At 42.8% G+C, this 16,990-nt stretch overlaps 1 protein-coding gene and 1 long non-coding RNA gene across 2 annotated transcripts in view; one reads left to right on the top strand and one right to left on the bottom strand.

The window, feature by feature from the left end:
- The first annotated feature begins 6,671 nt into the window (after window positions 1-6,671).
- LOC118237875 lies at window positions 6,672-15,932 on the top strand. Its single transcript, XR_004769439.1, has 2 exons — window positions 6,672-7,097; window positions 15,774-15,932. It is a non-coding gene; the product is annotated as an uncharacterized LOC118237875 (long non-coding RNA).
- Window positions 12,750-16,990, bottom strand: part of Testin-2 — a 66,738-nt gene continuing 62,497 nt past the window's right edge. Inside the window, exon 8 of the mRNA XM_027409684.2 lies at window positions 12,750-12,879. Within this exon, the coding sequence (XP_027265485.1) occupies window positions 12,780-12,879 (100 nt within the window). The 3' untranslated portion in view covers window positions 12,750-12,779. The remainder of the gene's footprint in view (window positions 12,880-16,990) is intronic.

Consider the following 16,990-nt stretch of genomic DNA (forward strand, 5'->3'; position numbering starts at 1 on the left):
CTTATTTCTACATAAGATTTTATGGCCACTATGGTAGAATAAAATTATTTTAACCTTCTTCCAGGGATTGTTGACATAGCTAAGAATGAGGCTGCCTTAAAGCACACATGAGCAAAAAAGTTCCACGCACATGCGTGCGTGTGTGTGTGTGAGTGTGTGTGAGTGTGTGTGTGTGAGTGTTTGTGTGTGTATGTGCATGTGTGTGTGTGTGTGTGTGAGTGTGTGCATGTGTGTGTGCATGTGTGTGTGTATGTGCGTGTGTGAGTGTGTGTGAGTGTGTGTGTGTGTGTGAGTGTGTGTGTGAGTGTGTGTGTGTGTGAGAGTGTGTGAGTGTGTGTGTGTGTGTGTGTGTGTGTGTGTGTGTGTGTGTACTGTGTATTTAGATCACCACAGGGGCTGGGTGCACCCGAGGCTCAGAAAGTCAAAGCAACAACTAACTAAGACATAGCTGGCCCAGGTTTTATCCCACTGAAACTGAGGTCTCCTAAGCTAACTGCAACTGAAGCACAGTGGGACCCCTCATTACATACAAAGAGATTTGCAAGACTTGGGTGGGATCACAGGGCATCTTTTCTTGGCCAGTGTACACAGGAGCCAGACTATCTCTTGGCCATTTCCCTTCTGACATCTTGAGGGAATTTCTTCTCTAGAGAACCTTGGGGGAACAGTAGGTAGGAATCTGTCTGCCCCAAACTGGGAAGAGTTTTTAGAATTTTCCCTCAGTGTGCCATGGCCACCAACTTAGGTGGGGGAGGAAGAAAGTTAGGCAAATGCCAGATTTAAGCTTTACAAGGTTTTGCCAGGGACATTCCTGAGAGCGTCATGCCAGAGTTATGCCACATGCTACCTCTCAGGCACATGCCACATGAGGATTGTCCTCAGCCTCATGTTTATATGAGAATTGGCATAAGGAGTGATGGAGATCGTGTACAGATCCTATAGAGGACAACTGGTACTTCCTATACACATGTAGTGAGCGGCAGTCCACTGAGCAATGTTCAATCACAGGGAGAAAAATGCCTGCCATAACATTATGGAGACCTTTCACACACCTGGCCTCCTGAAAAGTCTGGTGACATCCTGGGATCCCTACCCACACTAACCTGCATTCCCACAACAGGTCTGCAAAGGTTAAATTGACATTCTCAATCTTGAGGGGCTGCATGGTGCTGTAGGAGTCTCTCTAGGGTGCTCCTCCATGGCAGTTCCCAGTCTGTCTTGGGAGAGCTTTGAGGCTCACCTGGATTGTCCACAGCTGGGCAGGTGATTTTCACAGTCTCAAGTCTTCAGAGGTTGTTGAGATCCCAGGCTCTGTCCCAGCTGCATGTGGATCCAGGCTTTAAATCCCAAATCTGTAGCTCCAGGACAGTGACCCTGCCCAGTTACCCCTCCCAGCAATTGGCCGGGTGGGCAATTGGACTGGACCTCCAGGCTGAGGCATTGCAGGCACTTAACTGACATTGATGTCCACCCTGTCCTGAGGCATTGGGTGTGGGCTGCCTTGGTGGACTGTGGGGAAAGGAGAAGTGGGTCCCTGTTCCAGCAAAGTAGAGTGTATGAGTTTACTGCATTTGCTGAGAAAATGCTCTCTCTGACAGAGGACTTGGCAGTTAGCTCAGGGAAGAAGGTTCTAGCTAACTGTGTGTGAATTTCCAACAAAACACTGCTCTTCTATTAGAAGTAGAGATTTTAATAAAATCCTTGTCTGTGGTGCCCATGAGCAGTTAGTTATATTCTAGTCAAGAGTTTCCCCTTTAGTGCACAGCTAAGGTGGGTCTCCTGGTGCTCACAGACTCTGGGATAATTCTTCCAGTGACAGGGAGGATGGCAACTGGGTTACTAAAAATCTTTAGGGGAGGGCAATCCCCAAACAGGGAGGAGATATTCAAAGACAAACCTGGGAATGGAGTGCAGTGGGGGGTGTCCTGAGACTCAGACACTTGTAATCATCTCTGAAATCTGCTCTTTCTGCTGTCTTTCTTGTCTCACATTTGCAGCTACAGCAGAAGTGGTGAGGTCTATGTACAAGCCTCAGTGAAGAACAGGGAAGTGACCAGTATATTGGAGCCTGCTTTGATTGACACCTCTGAGTTTACATTGTGTTCCTTAAGTCTCTTCCTGGAATTGAATTTAGGGGATTTATTCTCACAGAGCTTAATGCTGGAAGTGAGCTAGAGTTTGGACAGCATGTAAGTGAGGAAACAACTGTTAATCAAAAATGTGTAGGCAGAAGCTCTTGTCATTGACCAATTAAAGAAAGTAAACCATAACTCTTCTCAACCCTCATCACTCACATGGAGTACAATGTGGAAAAAATGTCTAGTGAAATATTGCTGTGAGCTTTTTTGAATAATGTTGATTAAGCATGTTCTCAGTTCTTAGATGAAAACAGAGTCAGATGACATTCTTTGAATAGTTTATTTCTCTACTTAAGATTGTATCATCCATTTAGAAACAATCTCAGATCTGAAACCCTTTCATTGCTACAATACCTAACAGGAAATGTTATCTTTCAGCAATGCTTCTCTGGAATTAGGGACATACACACTGTCTTGCAACTGTCATCCCCATAGATCTGTGAGTTTGTTATTCTGTATTCCTAACCTGAAACTCTGTTCTCAATAAGCCTCTCCTCTCTGACAAGTCCTGCATCCTACTCCTGCGATGGGATGAAGTTTGTACCTGCTCTACACTCCAGCCATGTTGAAATTCAATCACTGTTCTGACTGTATAAAGACATGTGACCATTCCAACATGAGCAGTCCCCACACACCTGCCAGTCTCATGGTTCTGAGGTTACTTATTCCTCCATATGCAGATCTCAGGCTTTGGTTATCTTCTCAGCCTTGATGGACCTTTGGCTGCCTTTACACCTGCTTCTTGCTGGTAACACTGCTGTCCCACCAGGTGACAAATGCTTTTTGACCCTCTGCTTTTAATCCTCTTGGGTAGACATTCTGGAGGACAGCTGATGGGTGTCCAATTCAGTTTCCTCCTTGTTCCTTCCTACAGAGCCAGGCACCACTGGACATTACCTCTATCCATGCCCAAGGTCGCTGATGTCAGACACAGGTGCATCCTCTGTTTTTCTTTCTGAAGTTGACTTTGCCAAAAGTGTGAAGTGGTTGTGAGCTGTGATTCCCAAGGATGCGTGCTGAGGAGTGTCTTTTTATTGTGTCATTTTTTTTCCTAGTATCTTACTCACAGGAACGTCTTATAATTTCTTAACCCTTTGTTTGTTTGCTCATTTATTTTGTAGTTTTGATGAGTTTTAGGATTTTCAAATTTATATTTCTTTTGGTTATCCTGATCCTGTGGTTACATACACACCAGAGACATACATATACAGACAGACATATACACCTACAGACATCCATACACCACACATACTCACACAGAAACACACCACCTACTCCACACACATATACAGAAAAACACACACATATCCACACACATATACCACACACACACACCACTCCTACAAACACATATACAGACAAACACACAAACATATACAAACACACATATATACACACACATACACAAAGACAAACATTCACACAAACACACATGAAAACACACACATATACTACACACACACACACATATACAGAAAAAACACAAACACAGACACACACACACACACACACACACATACACAAGTCTGGGTCACCTGAGTAAAGCAAGAACAGTTTGTGACAATAGGCTATCTCCTTTTAGCTTGTGGGTCTTCAGTTCTTAAATTCAGGAGTCAGGTAGGAGACAGAGAGTTTTACCCACCCGCCATTCTGACAGCGGGCATTTTTACTTGCTTTGTTCTTTCTTCTTTTTATATTTGAAGTTTATATAATTTCCAGATAAATAACCTTCAAATTTCTCTGACATATTGGTGTATGGGCTTTTTTCATGTTGGTAGTATTAATTAATAAGAAATTGTTTTGTTTTATTTTCTTTAGTTTTTTAGAACAGGATTTTGTCAAGTGGCTGTCCTAGAACTTGCTTAGTAGATCAGGCTGGTCTCTAACTAACAGAGATCCACCTGATTCTGTCTCCTGAGTGCTACCATTGAAGGTATTCACCTGGGTGCTTAATTGATTCTTAAACTTTGATAAAATTCTATGTTTTTGTCTTATCAACTTCATATGACATCCAAAAAATCAACTATAAATTCCACTTCAACAATGTATGCCTATGTTTTGCCTAGGGGAATAAACAACCCCACTTTTTTTTTTATCAGAACAATGATCCATTTCCTGCAAACAATGAATGCATCCACAAAGGTTCTTCTAGATTCCCACCCAGCATTTCTTGTCTAAGTCCCCTCTGCAGGGCTTCTCTGAGATAGCCTGTCAAGGAGCAGGACAGGGAACCTTCATCCCAGAGGGTTTGCCCACATCAGAAGAAGGAATCCTGCAGAGAGGCCATTCGATCTGAACTGACACACCTTGCTTAAATTTCCCTTTGGAATGAGAAGTTTTAGGGAAATCACATTGCTGCACAGGCCTGGATTCCTCATTAAAGCTCCGCTCACACCTTGGATATTTGTGTCTTTGTGTCTGAAGTTCCACACAGCATTTAAATTTGCCTAAAGAATGAGAAGTCTTGTGCTTTTCATGAATTAATCTCTAAATCTCTCTCTGTCTCTTCTTTCTCTGTCTCTCTTCATTCCTTTGTTTGTACTTTTATTTTTGAGACATAATTTAATCACAGTCCCTTCCACTTTCCTTCCTTCAAATCCTTACATATACTCATCCCTGTTCTTCTACTCCATAGCCTCTTTTATCATAAATTGTTTTATATGCATATATGCATTTTGCCTTTACACATATATTCCAGAAAACCAAAACCAATGAAATGCAGAGTTGTGGAGTCCAGCCCCAATGGATACATCTGCAAAAAACTCCCACAACTAAGGCCCAGGAAACATTTGGGAAAGGGGGCATTAACATGGTAAGAGCCAGAGGACCAGAGCTTTGCTGTGAGATTGTTTCTCTTCATAACACCAGAAGCTATTCCAATAAAACTCTTACCAAAATCAGAGAAGAAAGCCAAGTCAGTGTCAACCATGACCCTATAACAGGGGAGAAAGCTATGACACCTGCCTCCAGCATGCCCCAAATTGCCTTGATGTTAAAATTATATCAAGAAACTAAGTTTTGGAGCAGTAGGGAAGGGAATTTAAGAAAGAGAGCTGAAGGCGTGAAAATCCACATCAGTCATTGAAAACACCAGTTCACACAAAATCTCTGAAATGATGCTGAACACAAATCACTACCCCAGCCTCAGTCTCTCTCACTGTGCACTTTGTTGTCACATCCAGCTTTGGTCAAGAACAGAATGCCATTGCAGCAGGAGCTCTGCTCCCCAGCCCTGTCTGACCAGGATCCTTCTTGTCCCAGGTGCCCCAGACAGCATCTGCTCAGACTGGCCTGTCTGCAGGGACAGTCCTGCAGGTGTGCTTAGCAGCACACACTCACATCTGAAGCCTCTTCTTGTTATTTTCACTACTGAGCTCTCCTGGGCTCTTTGGTACAAAGCCACCTTCCATTCTGTTGGGGTGTTGCTTCAGATGGTCCCTCACTTTGGGGCCTCATCACTGTGGCAGCTGGGAGGGTAGTCATGGACCTTTATGAATTCTTCCATGCTGTGCTGTGGAGTGCCATGGAGCACTGTCCTTTTACCTGTCATTTATTTGCCTATTTAGTTTAAATTTACATTTAGCTTTGCTTTTCTGAATTCACATCAAGTCCTCCATCTCCTTCCTCAAATTTCTCTGCTTTCTACTTTCTCTCAAGTTCATGACATCTTATTTTGCTTTTTATTATTATTGTTCCATAGTATCCCTCTGCACCTCTTCTCTTCTCTTACACACACACACACACACACACACACTGTTGCATCCTGTTACATTTTTTCCTGGTGTTTTACCATAAGACAAGGCACCTACATCAAATGAGGCAATGATTAGGGGAGCCTAGGTTATCTCCTAGTGACTTGGGGTTTACATCCCACCTCCCCTGGTGCCCTTAGGCATCCAGAGTTGAACATGAAAAACAAGAGATCAAGGCAGGGAGGAGGAAAACAGGTGAAGACTCTACAGCTTGGTTGTGTTTCTCATCTCTGCTGGTCTGAATACTGGAAAAATTCTTCCCCTTAATAGAAGGTATATAACCTTGTCCTGAGCTGCAGGACATCAACCTGGGGCAAGGGAGTCAGGGATAGGGAATGGGGACAAGAGATGCAGAAAGAATGACCACAAGACAGGATTCTGATCAAGTGGCAAACTTTACTTTTTTCTCAGGCTAGCTTATATAGTGGCAAACTTTACTTTTTTCTCAGGCTAGCTTATATAGTCTGCAGAGCAGGATATGGGGAGGGGTAGAATGGGTTTTTTTGTGAGCCAGGTGTTAGTGTAGGCAGGATATTAGGAAGCCACAAAGAGGATGTTTGGCAGGGTAAATAGTTTATGAGTAAGAGGTCCAGGAAGGGTTGCCTGGGTGACTGAGCCTGTGGGTGGAGGACTGGGTTACATTGTTTCTTTTCTTGAGCTGCTAAGGAGCTGCTATGTAAAAGTTAACTATGTGGCCTGCCAAGCAGGGCCTAGGATCTCATGCCACGCCCTGAGATTTGGCTCCCAACATAACCTCATTTGTCATTTCCAACCCCATTAGTGTAGCACTCACGGCTCCAGACTGGTTCACTCAAGATTTCTTATCTGCAATGGAACCACTTCTGTTGTGAAGTTCTCAGTCACCAGCAGGTGCATTTTGGGGAACTTGCTAGAACACCACATTCACAAACCCTTTCTCAGGCTTTCTGAATCAGAGGTGTCATAAAATCGGTAATCCCATTGCTCCTGGGCCTTCCATGTGATTCTGCTCCACTTTCCATGTATCACCTTCCCAGAGGTTCTGTGAGAATGACAGGAGGGCAGGTGTGAGAAGCTCAGACTGTGCCTGGAGCCTCAGCATTGCTCAGTGGTGACATCATCTTCATCTGCACCACCACAGCAGCATCTCCTCTAGCAAAGCTTTCACTGCCAAGAGGAACTGGTCCTCAGAGGTGGAGCTGTCCTTCTCCTGGAACACCCAGCTCAGGTATGTGTGCACCTGGCTGTCTCCATAGAAGAGCTTACTCTCCTCTGCGTGGGCTGTGAAGTCAGCTGAATCAATCTTGCCTGTGTATGTACTTTGTGGATAATGCATTATATGCAGTATACATCATTACTTGTGTGGGCATACTGCACATAGCCTAGAATTGACCATGTTAACATGAGTAGGTTGTGGATCAGTGGTCTTCTCTATGTTATGCAGCCATTAGTGTAGTCTGGTTTCAGCTTTCTTACACCACGTCACACTTAGTCCCGTGTGTATTGATCATATTCAGTCTGAATCCTGCTCCTGTACATTCACATAAATTACCCGTGTTCTCCCTGGGCTTGTCTGCTCTATCCATGTCATGGAAAGATTCATCCATATGCTGTCTATTGTGTCTGGCATATTCATGATGTGGCTTTTGTCATCTGCCCACACTGTGACAGCTGTCAGTACTTCACTTGATTTCATAATTGGAAACAATCCTTTATATTAATACTCACTTTGCTATAGCTCGTTTAGTGGAGGGGTATTTGTCTCTTCCTGCATTTTTGGGATAATGTAAGGAATGGCCCTAGAATAATTGTGCACGAGATTCTCTATGAGCACACATCTTCTTTACCTGGGTAACAATATTAGAGCAGAGATATATGTGTTTAATTTTGAGGACCTACCCTTGTGGTCTCCACAATGCTATTTCATCTTTGCAAACAACTGGTGGAAGGAAGATAGTCAGGGGTGGGTTAGACCTTCCTGGTTTTCTCTCCCAGGATTTTGTGAAGGGCTGACACAATGATCCCATGCTCTTGCTGACTGTGCAGGTCCCAAGCAGCATTCTGGGAGACAAGCAGACCCTCACCCTGGGCAGGAGCTCCAGTTCTTCAGGACCTTTGCATCTGTATTTTACTCTCTGCAATATCAGAAATCTTCTATTCTTCCTATATTTATTCTAACTGTGTTGGAATATGAACTTCAAAAAGAAGAATATTTTCCTCAAATTTCTGAGCTATGATACCTCAGAAAGTCTCCAGATTTCTATCCTTAGACTTTATGTCCTCAGTGTCTGCATTGAAGGAAAGGATAAAGCATAACTGAGGAGCCCCTGGCTGGAACGGTCTTACGACACCCCATGTGCTTACTCATCTCCTGTAGCAGCTGGGGAGCATCGGCAGCTCCAGCCTTGGCTTCAGGAGACAGAAAGGCTGAATGGGAGATAGAATAGGCCCTCAGTTTTATTCTCTGAAAGCTGTAGTGACCACCCCAGCTGCATAAGATTGAGTGAAACATTTGGGTATGCACGTGGTACACATACATATGTAGGCAAAACATTTATCCACATCAAATAATAAATTGAACCAAGATATAAAAAATGATATTTAGAGAAATATTGAACATTATATTTAGATACAGACAGCCATATCCAGAATTTTCCTCCTCAATTGGCTTATCCTTGTGAATTGAATGGGATCCACAGCCAACCTCATTAACCATGAGTCACTCTTGGAAACTGTGCACTGTAGATGGTTGTGTCCTTGGCCATTGGTACATGTAGAATCCCTTTGTATTACACTAAAGTGCATTGAACTTGGGCTGCTTGTGAACTTGTGGACCACCCTCTGTAACTGTGAACTGTTAGAACTTGCCCCCACTCACCATCAGGGACTCTGCAATCTTCCTTCCATTTGTACCTGTGTTCCAGGAAGCTCCTCCCTCTGAAGAGTTGCTGTGAACCTATGAATGAACTTGAGGTTTTCCCCAAAGGGTGAGAAACTGAAAATTTGCTAGCTAGGGGAATAGTCCTGAATCCATAGTGGCCTATATGATCAGTCATCAACTTTTCCTTCAACTCTTGAAGCCAGTGTCTGGGATAGATTGTTGTCATCATTTCCTGTGCAGTGATTCTCTACAATTTTCCTTCTAAGGAAATGGTTTGGCTCATTGGTTGGATCCAGTGTGGCTGTGCACATTTTAGCCTCAACACTTAGGAGGATTTCTATGCATTTGAGGCCAGCTTGGCCTAGTAGCCAAGGTAGCCAGTACCAGGAGTGCAAGAGCTACATAGTGAAACCTTCTCTAGGAAAAGAAATAAAAAAACCAGTTGTGATGGAAGGGCTCTAAGGGGAAAGTAACCACAGAAGCTTCATAGAGGAAATGAAGGCTCCTGCTAATATTTCCCTGTACCCTTCTATATTTTTTCCTGCCATGCTCTGTGAATAAGAATCAACATGGTCTAAATACTGTTGCATTCCTTAATGCAACTCAAGGAACCTACATTCTAACTGAGATATGGGGGAATCGTCATCCCATTGAATTATATGTAGGCTTTGTAAATCCTGTCTTCTCCATGGATCTATAAGAATGGTATTTTACTCCTTCCAGAGTCCTTGGACAGTGAAGCCTTTGTATAGTTTTTCCATGTTACTGGTAGAGAGATGCTCCATAAGTGAAGTTTCGTCTGTCATTCTAGGTTTCATCAGAAAAAGAAAAAGAAAACATTGTGAATGTCATTAAGTAAATGTTCCTGGTTTCCCCCCTTTTCCCCTAAGATATTCCAACTAAGAGTACCTCTTGGCTTTCATCATGGTTGGCATGTATCTTGTTAAGTACAGGGTTTCTGCACATACCAGGTTCTCACAATCTTACACTTGGCTCTATGGCTGGTACCTCTGCTCCTGTCTCAGTATTTAAGGAGCTGTATTCATGTACACTGAGCTGTAGAATGGCACAAAGATGTGGGAGTCCTTGGTGTCTACACAGGGGAAAGAAATTAGACCCACATTTCTCATGGTGTCTAAAATCACTTCCAAGTGTTCAGCGGGGTTGATACAGAACCAGCAAAGCTCAAAACTCCAGAAGGAATCACAGACAGTAATTTCCCCTGTAGGTATAGGTATAGACTTTCTAGATGGGACTCCTTTCTCACAGGATGTAAAGCCAGAAAATGACAAATGAGACTTGGCAAATCTACAAAACATCCGTATTTCCTTGGAAACAATCAAAGGTTTGAAGTGGAAGGCCCCAGAGTGAAGAATAATCTTTAACAGATTTGAATGCTCCACTAGATTTTTCTATTCAGATCATCCCAAGAACTCCAAAAGAGTTCAGAAAAGCAAGGATCAAAAGAAGAAACAGGGGGAGCAGTATATGTGATTAGAGAGCCCTAAAAAGAAGAAATAAAAATGTTCTTAAAATACCTTAAAATTGCTAATATCAAGATTATTTAGGGGAATTTAAATTAAGACTCTTTGAGATTTCCTCCCAAATCATCCTGAATGACTGACTACAAAAAGAGATTGAAAGACAAAAGAAATAAAATAAAAATAAATTTGGTGTAGATATTGGGAAAAGGGAAGGCTCATTTACTACCTATAGGGGCACAAACTGGTGAGGTCACTGTGGAAGCCAGAGTGGGGAATTCTCACAATGCTAAAGAATAATCTACTACGTGACCTAGGTACACTTCTTGTCATGAGCTTATAGGACACCGCAGCCTCTTCTGAACATACACACTCTGCCATGTTCTTCACTTAATAAATAGCAAATGGAAAGATCTTAAATGTCCATCATTTTTATTGGTTCAAATGCAATACATATTTCTAATGGAGTTTTATTCAGCTGAAGAGAAAAATGAAATCTCCCTGGCAAGGCAGCCATTCAATCTCAGCACTTAGGAGACAGAGGCACTCTGCACCCAAGGACTGCTTGGTTGTGTACAATGTAATTTCCAGTTCAGCTACATCTATATAGTAAAATCCTGGCTAGGATAAGAAGAAAGAAAGAAAGAAAGAAAGAAAGAAAGAAAGAAAGAAAGAAAGAAAGGAAAGTCAAACTTGATCTGGGGTGTGGTCTCTGGAGGAACCCAGTGTTGATTTTGAAACGGTGGCAGGCAGGACACTCAGCACAGGAGCTGCATGCACACTGGGGTGTCAGTGATGGGCTCTGTAGAAAGCTTGAGTGCCTTTCACCTTCTTTGGGGGACCATGTATGTCTCACTTAGAGTCCTCCTTATTTCCTAGCATCTCTGGCAGTGTGGATTGTAAACTGGTAATCCTTTGCTCTATGTCTAGAATCCATATATGAGTGAGTGCATACCATGTTTGTCTTTTTGTGACTGTGTTACCTTGCTCAGAATGGTTTCTTCTAGTTCCATCCATTTTCCTGCAGATTTAAAGATTCCATCTTTTTTTTTTCTGCTGAGTAGTACTCCATTGTGCAAATGTACCACATTTTCTCTATCCATTCTTCAGTTGAGGGGCATCTAGGTTGCTTCCAGATTCTGGCTATTACAAATAATGCTGCTATGAACATCGTTGAACAGATGTCCTTGTATGACTGGGTTTCTTTAGGGTATATGCCTAAGAGTGGAATTTCTGGATCTTGTGGTAGACTGGTTCCTATTTTCCTGAGGAAGAGCAAATTGGGAGCATGGAGGGAGATGAGAGGGAGCTAGGAGAATGAGAAGGGGAGAAGAGGAGGGGTGAGGAGGACATGAGGGTGCAGGAAGATTGAGTTGGGGGAAGAATAGAAGAGAGCAAGATAAGAGATATCACAATAGAGGGAGACATTATAGGTTTAAAGAGAAATCAGGCCTGAGAAAAAAATTAAAAAATTAAAAAAAAGAAAGAAAGCTTGAGTGCTCTCCTCAGTCACGTGGTGTACCATCAGCAGTGATCATCAGGATGTTGTCACTCATGTCTTCCTTGTCTTCTGTCTCTGTCTTGTGAGAAATGATAGGAAGAAGGAGACTCCACAGGGCTAGGGGCAGTGAGGACGCAGGATGTAGGAAGTTGGAGGTAGGAAGTAGGAACTGATACAGGAACTCACAGAGCCTGTGCCAGCACAAGGCCCGCGTAGGTCCATGTGAGGTGGTCCCCAACCCTAAGATGGGGAAGTGTTAAAGCTGACCACCTGGGATTGGATAACCTAACATGGAGTTCTGCTTCCTTGCAAAGACTAATTCTTGTTCTCAGTAGCCATTAGTTTCCTGAAATTCTTCACCTGAGGGTGGAATTTTGAAATTTGTTCAGTCTATGCTGCCATGTCAGTTGAGGTTGTCAATGTTCAGGCCTTGTTCAGGCAACCATACATATGTAATTTCATGGTTTGAGTCTCTCTGTGATTATAGAAGACACTGAATAACTCTGGTTCTTACTATCTTTCTGTTTCTTGTTCTACCCCTTACCAAGAAGCAATTTGTAATTGGTACTATCAAAGAGAAAATCAGTTTTCTCTGGTAGAGTTTCATTGGGCATATCAACCACATTCAAAGACAGGCCCCATGTCCATGAATAGCTGGCCAACACAAACTCCATGTCTTTTTGGGAGTTTTGGTGGGATTTTAGTTTCAGTTTTTGTTTTGTTAAAGTTATGTGGGCACAGAATTCAGGAGGATCTGGTAGGATTTGGGAGTTGGGGGAAACATGATCAAAACACAGTGTATTAAAGAAATTTTAATTAAATGAAAAAATGATGAAAAATCAGAACTCATTAATATGAAGCTGCTCACAGATGTTTAGTGGCAGTTACATTTAAAGTGGAGTGAAATGTCCTAGGCTCACGCCATAGTATGGATCTTCAGTGACTCTGCTGTCATTACTGCCACAGCAGAGGCTGGTCTGTGATAAGGAAAGCCACCTCTGCACATTCCATCCCCAGTCCACTCCATCCTTTTTGCTGTCTAGCAACTCACACAGTTGGGTAAGCAGCTATTGTAGCAATTGAACAGTGGTTGTTCCGGTCTTTGGCTATCTTTATGTAGCCATCCATGCCCCATTCTTCACCCCAGCTGGAAGAAGAGCAGGTTCACCATTTAGTAGAAAGAACACAGCATAGTAGTTTTATTACAATAACCCAATTGAAACACCAAGTGAAGGCTACCCTTAACTGGTAGCTTTATTTAAGGCAGAGGATCAACTCCTCAATACTAGTAGTACTTCACATAGAACTATGGAAATCACATTAGGCAGAGGATATTACACCTTCCTCCATACACATGGCTCAGAGATATACACCCAGTGGTGAAAATTCCATCTTAATACCCCCAAACTATGACACATTCTCACTGTGACAATCATACTCTGAAATTTTGGTGCTCCAAATCTGTGAGATAAATTTCTTGTACCTGCACCCAAACACTGCCTGCAAACAGTAGTTCCTTTTTGAATTTCAAACATAAATATTTGGACTCTGCATACCTGTTTTTGACCAGCCAGTATTTCTGACCATCTGATTCTTCACCATAGCCGACCAACAGGACAGAGTGGTTTGGGTAATGATTATAACAATCTGGGTCATAATAGAAGCCTGTGTAATAAGATCAAAGCTGGGTAAGAGGCTTGAGCCAACACCTAGTCAGGACTGTCACAAAGAGTAACAGAAACATTTCCCATCTCAGTACAGTGAGAAATTCCAGATAAGCCTTAGCAGAAGGATTCCTGTCAGCAATGCTAGGTAGCTAAGATCTCATGCCAACTTAGCAGGAATAAAGTTCATCATAAATCTTTCAGTAAAACGCTTGCTTGAATGAATGTAAGAGATCTTGATCTGTGTGCAGAGATTCAGTCCAAGAAAACCACACAAAAGGCAACATTAGTCAAATGAAGAGGTTCTAAGAGGGCCTAACTACAGAAGTGAAAAGCTATTTAAAATCTTGAAGCTACTACTACTGGAAAAATTCAAGTGAATTAAGTCACAAGATACATAGTGTTGCTAATTTTAAAAATGAACATGGATGCATGTTCATTGGATTTAATTAATGCAAAGTAGAAATTATATATTTAAATATGTTATTCCATCTATGAAAATTCTAGAACACCAAATATTTACATCAAATTTTATATACACAAGAAATAGTATCACTGAGTGCTCTTGTTAGAGGTAGAAATCTTCCTTATCAATTATTGAGTTGAAATACTCTTACCACTCTTATAGAACAGGAGAGAACGAAGCCGGACACTAATTCCAATAGAGATGGGCCCCACAGTGGCCACAGCCTTCATAAGGGCTTCCTCGTTTGACGGGACTACCACAAAGCCTGTGATGTTAGCAGCAGAGTGCTTAGGATCATACCTGCAGGGTCCATCCTTAGAGAGATACAGACGAAGAAACAAACACAAATCATGGTTATTTCCCTCTACCTCCTGGGGAAGATGAGCCACAAGCACACTCAACTGATTTGCCATCCACACAGGTGGCTCGACATTTGCCCCTGCTGGTCTCTCCAAGTGTGTGTGTTTATGAAATGTCACATGACCTGAGGAGCTGGTGGATTTCAATGGCTGGAGAAACTGGCTCTGGCATCTTCAATGATACCCCAAAGATATCCCTGTTAATAAATGACTTTCCACCACAGAGAAATCTGCACTATTTGTGGAATGTTTTGCATAAACTCCAGGTGAACAGAAATAGGGGCCGTGACATGGGAACCATAGAATCAGACCAGCATGCAAAGGCTGACATGCTAATGGCAGCACTGATGGTGTTTAGGAGTTTTCTGTCATGAAAAGAGTTCTTAGGACAGAGGATTAACTGCACTTTCTAAAACCAGAGCCCGAACGACAACATAGGATTCCTCCTTACCTGTGCTTCATAAGGATAGGACTCACTGGTGTCCAAGCCTCCATTATCCTTTATATACTGGAAGGCACTGGTAAACAAGCCACCGTGACAGCCATTGTTGTGCTGAGACCTGGAGCAGTCCACTAGGTTCTGCTCACTCAGAGGAACCAGTTTCCCTGTCTTTCGGAACATTTGTCCTTCTAGGGAACCAACGGCACTAAAAGCCCAACAAGAGACACAGCTACCCTAAAATGAAAGAAGAAGCTGTCATCTACAAAATTAAAAAAGATGTTTGACAGTAATTCACATAACACTATTACACAAGGCATGCACTGTACACAGCTGTAGCCAGCAAGATGCCGATGGCACTTTCTTCTTGACTTGCCAGTGGACAGCGACTTCTGAAAGTGTGACAAGTCCTACCTGGTCTTTCACAGGAGTCACATAGCCATGCTTTCTCCAATCCACAGACTTGGGGACATCACCTAGAAGAGGTTCTTGGAATATGTTCGTCTCCTTTGCCTCCTGGCTTTGGAAGGCAGTCAGTGTTTGTGCCAATTCTAATGGTCTCTTAAATGAAGAGCAAACAGTTCATTGCAAAGGGAGAGATGGCTCATAAAGAGTTGAAGAGTGGAAACAACATGCCATCAAATCCATGTCACACTCACCTGGTCACCGAAGGCGTTCATTGCCATGGTGAAGGTGTTCTTCCCCTGGTGGTACTCCTTATTGTGCAGCTGAATTAGTTTCATGTTCTCCTCCCACAGTGCTCTCCTCTCTACTTCTTCATTCTGGAAATTATAAATAGAGTGTGCAACCTTCTCCTTCAAGTCCAACCCTAGTTCCCTCAGGGTTTGTGCTGTTACAGAAGAAGGGAAGCAAGGGAGGCTGTGCACCCTTGGGAGTGATGATCTGGACCCAGGGGCAGCAGAATGGTTTGCCATCAGAGTTCCTAATGCATGCCACCAGGTAAAGTGGGGGAAATTTTAGCTTCCACAGTGTCAGTTCAGGCCCAAGCACCCCCTAAGAAGGAGCCTGCTCACTGGTGTCCTCTGGAAGTTTCCATGGTACCCACATTAATGTATGTTTTCCTGTATTTTGTCTTCCACTTCTGCCATTCAGCATTCAAACTGGGATCATGTGTTGGAGCAGCTGATACCATCCTGAAGCAAACAGCAGCCAGGAAGAAAACAGGAACCATGCTTCCAGACCTAGGGTTAGAAAAGAAATGAGATTCTGACAACAACATGCTTCAATAAAACCTTATTTCTGTCTCAGAAATCCAGGCCACCATTGTGATATAAATCATTGGAATCATTGTTTTAGTTCTTTCCCAAACAGCATGGAAAGGGATAAGGATACGCTTGATTTGATATAGACATGTGGAGGAATTTGGTCAGTCTACCAACATGATGAGCAATTGCCGAGGGATCCATTTATTTGAATGTGTGTGCGCTGTGCACCTAGCTCACTGCAGGCTCTAATACACCTGGTGTATAAGAAGCTTAAAGAAACATCTAATTTATTAAGAGGCAGCTGACTCAGGCTTTGTGCCTTTGATATTGAGCTCACCCATGTCAAATGTGACTTACGCACAGTGTGATGCATTGAATATACAAAGAATTCTGCAAGAATAAGATTAACCAGATATCATTTTCATCGTCCAGTGTACACAATAGGAGAGTGACTATAGCTTGGTGCCTTCCTTTGTGAAAATTTCCTGTGATTTTCTCTTTAGAATATCTTGGTAGGTTAAATTCCTAACGACAGTTAGGAATCTGTCTGCCCCACAACTATGATGTTCATTCCCAATCCCATCTCACTGACTCAATAAGGATGGACCACAAGGCTGTGTCATTGATTGACAGAGCCACTTTTATATGTGGGATTCAAGGACAGAATAGCCTGGAATTCCAGGCTTAAGTCTAAAGTACTGGTGTAATACTCAGATAGTGCATTTTACAGCAGGCATGCTACATGCTATACCTTTTGCTCCTGCCTGGGCAGACCAATGGATTTCACTTGCCAGTTAAGAGCATAATACTGCTTCCTGTTGTCACTGCAGACATGCCCAACCCAGATAAAGTTTGAGGCACAAGCTGATACTTTCTGTTCCTGGACCTGACAGTCAACTTTTTGGACCCTGATCACCATTGGTCCCTTCACATGCCTGGTGACTTCCTGAGAGCTCCAACCAACATCATTACATCCTCATTGACCGTCTATTAAAGTTTAAGTTGATACAGTCATTCCTGAGGGGCTGCATGGTGCTGCAGGAGACTCTGTAGGGTGCTCCTATATGGCTCGTCCAAGTCTCCCTTGGGAGAGCTTTGAGGCTC

This window comes from Cricetulus griseus, chromosome 3, assembly GCF_003668045.3.
Source record: "Cricetulus griseus strain 17A/GY chromosome 3, alternate assembly CriGri-PICRH-1.0, whole genome shotgun sequence".
Taxonomy (NCBI): domain Eukaryota; kingdom Metazoa; phylum Chordata; class Mammalia; order Rodentia; family Cricetidae; genus Cricetulus; species Cricetulus griseus.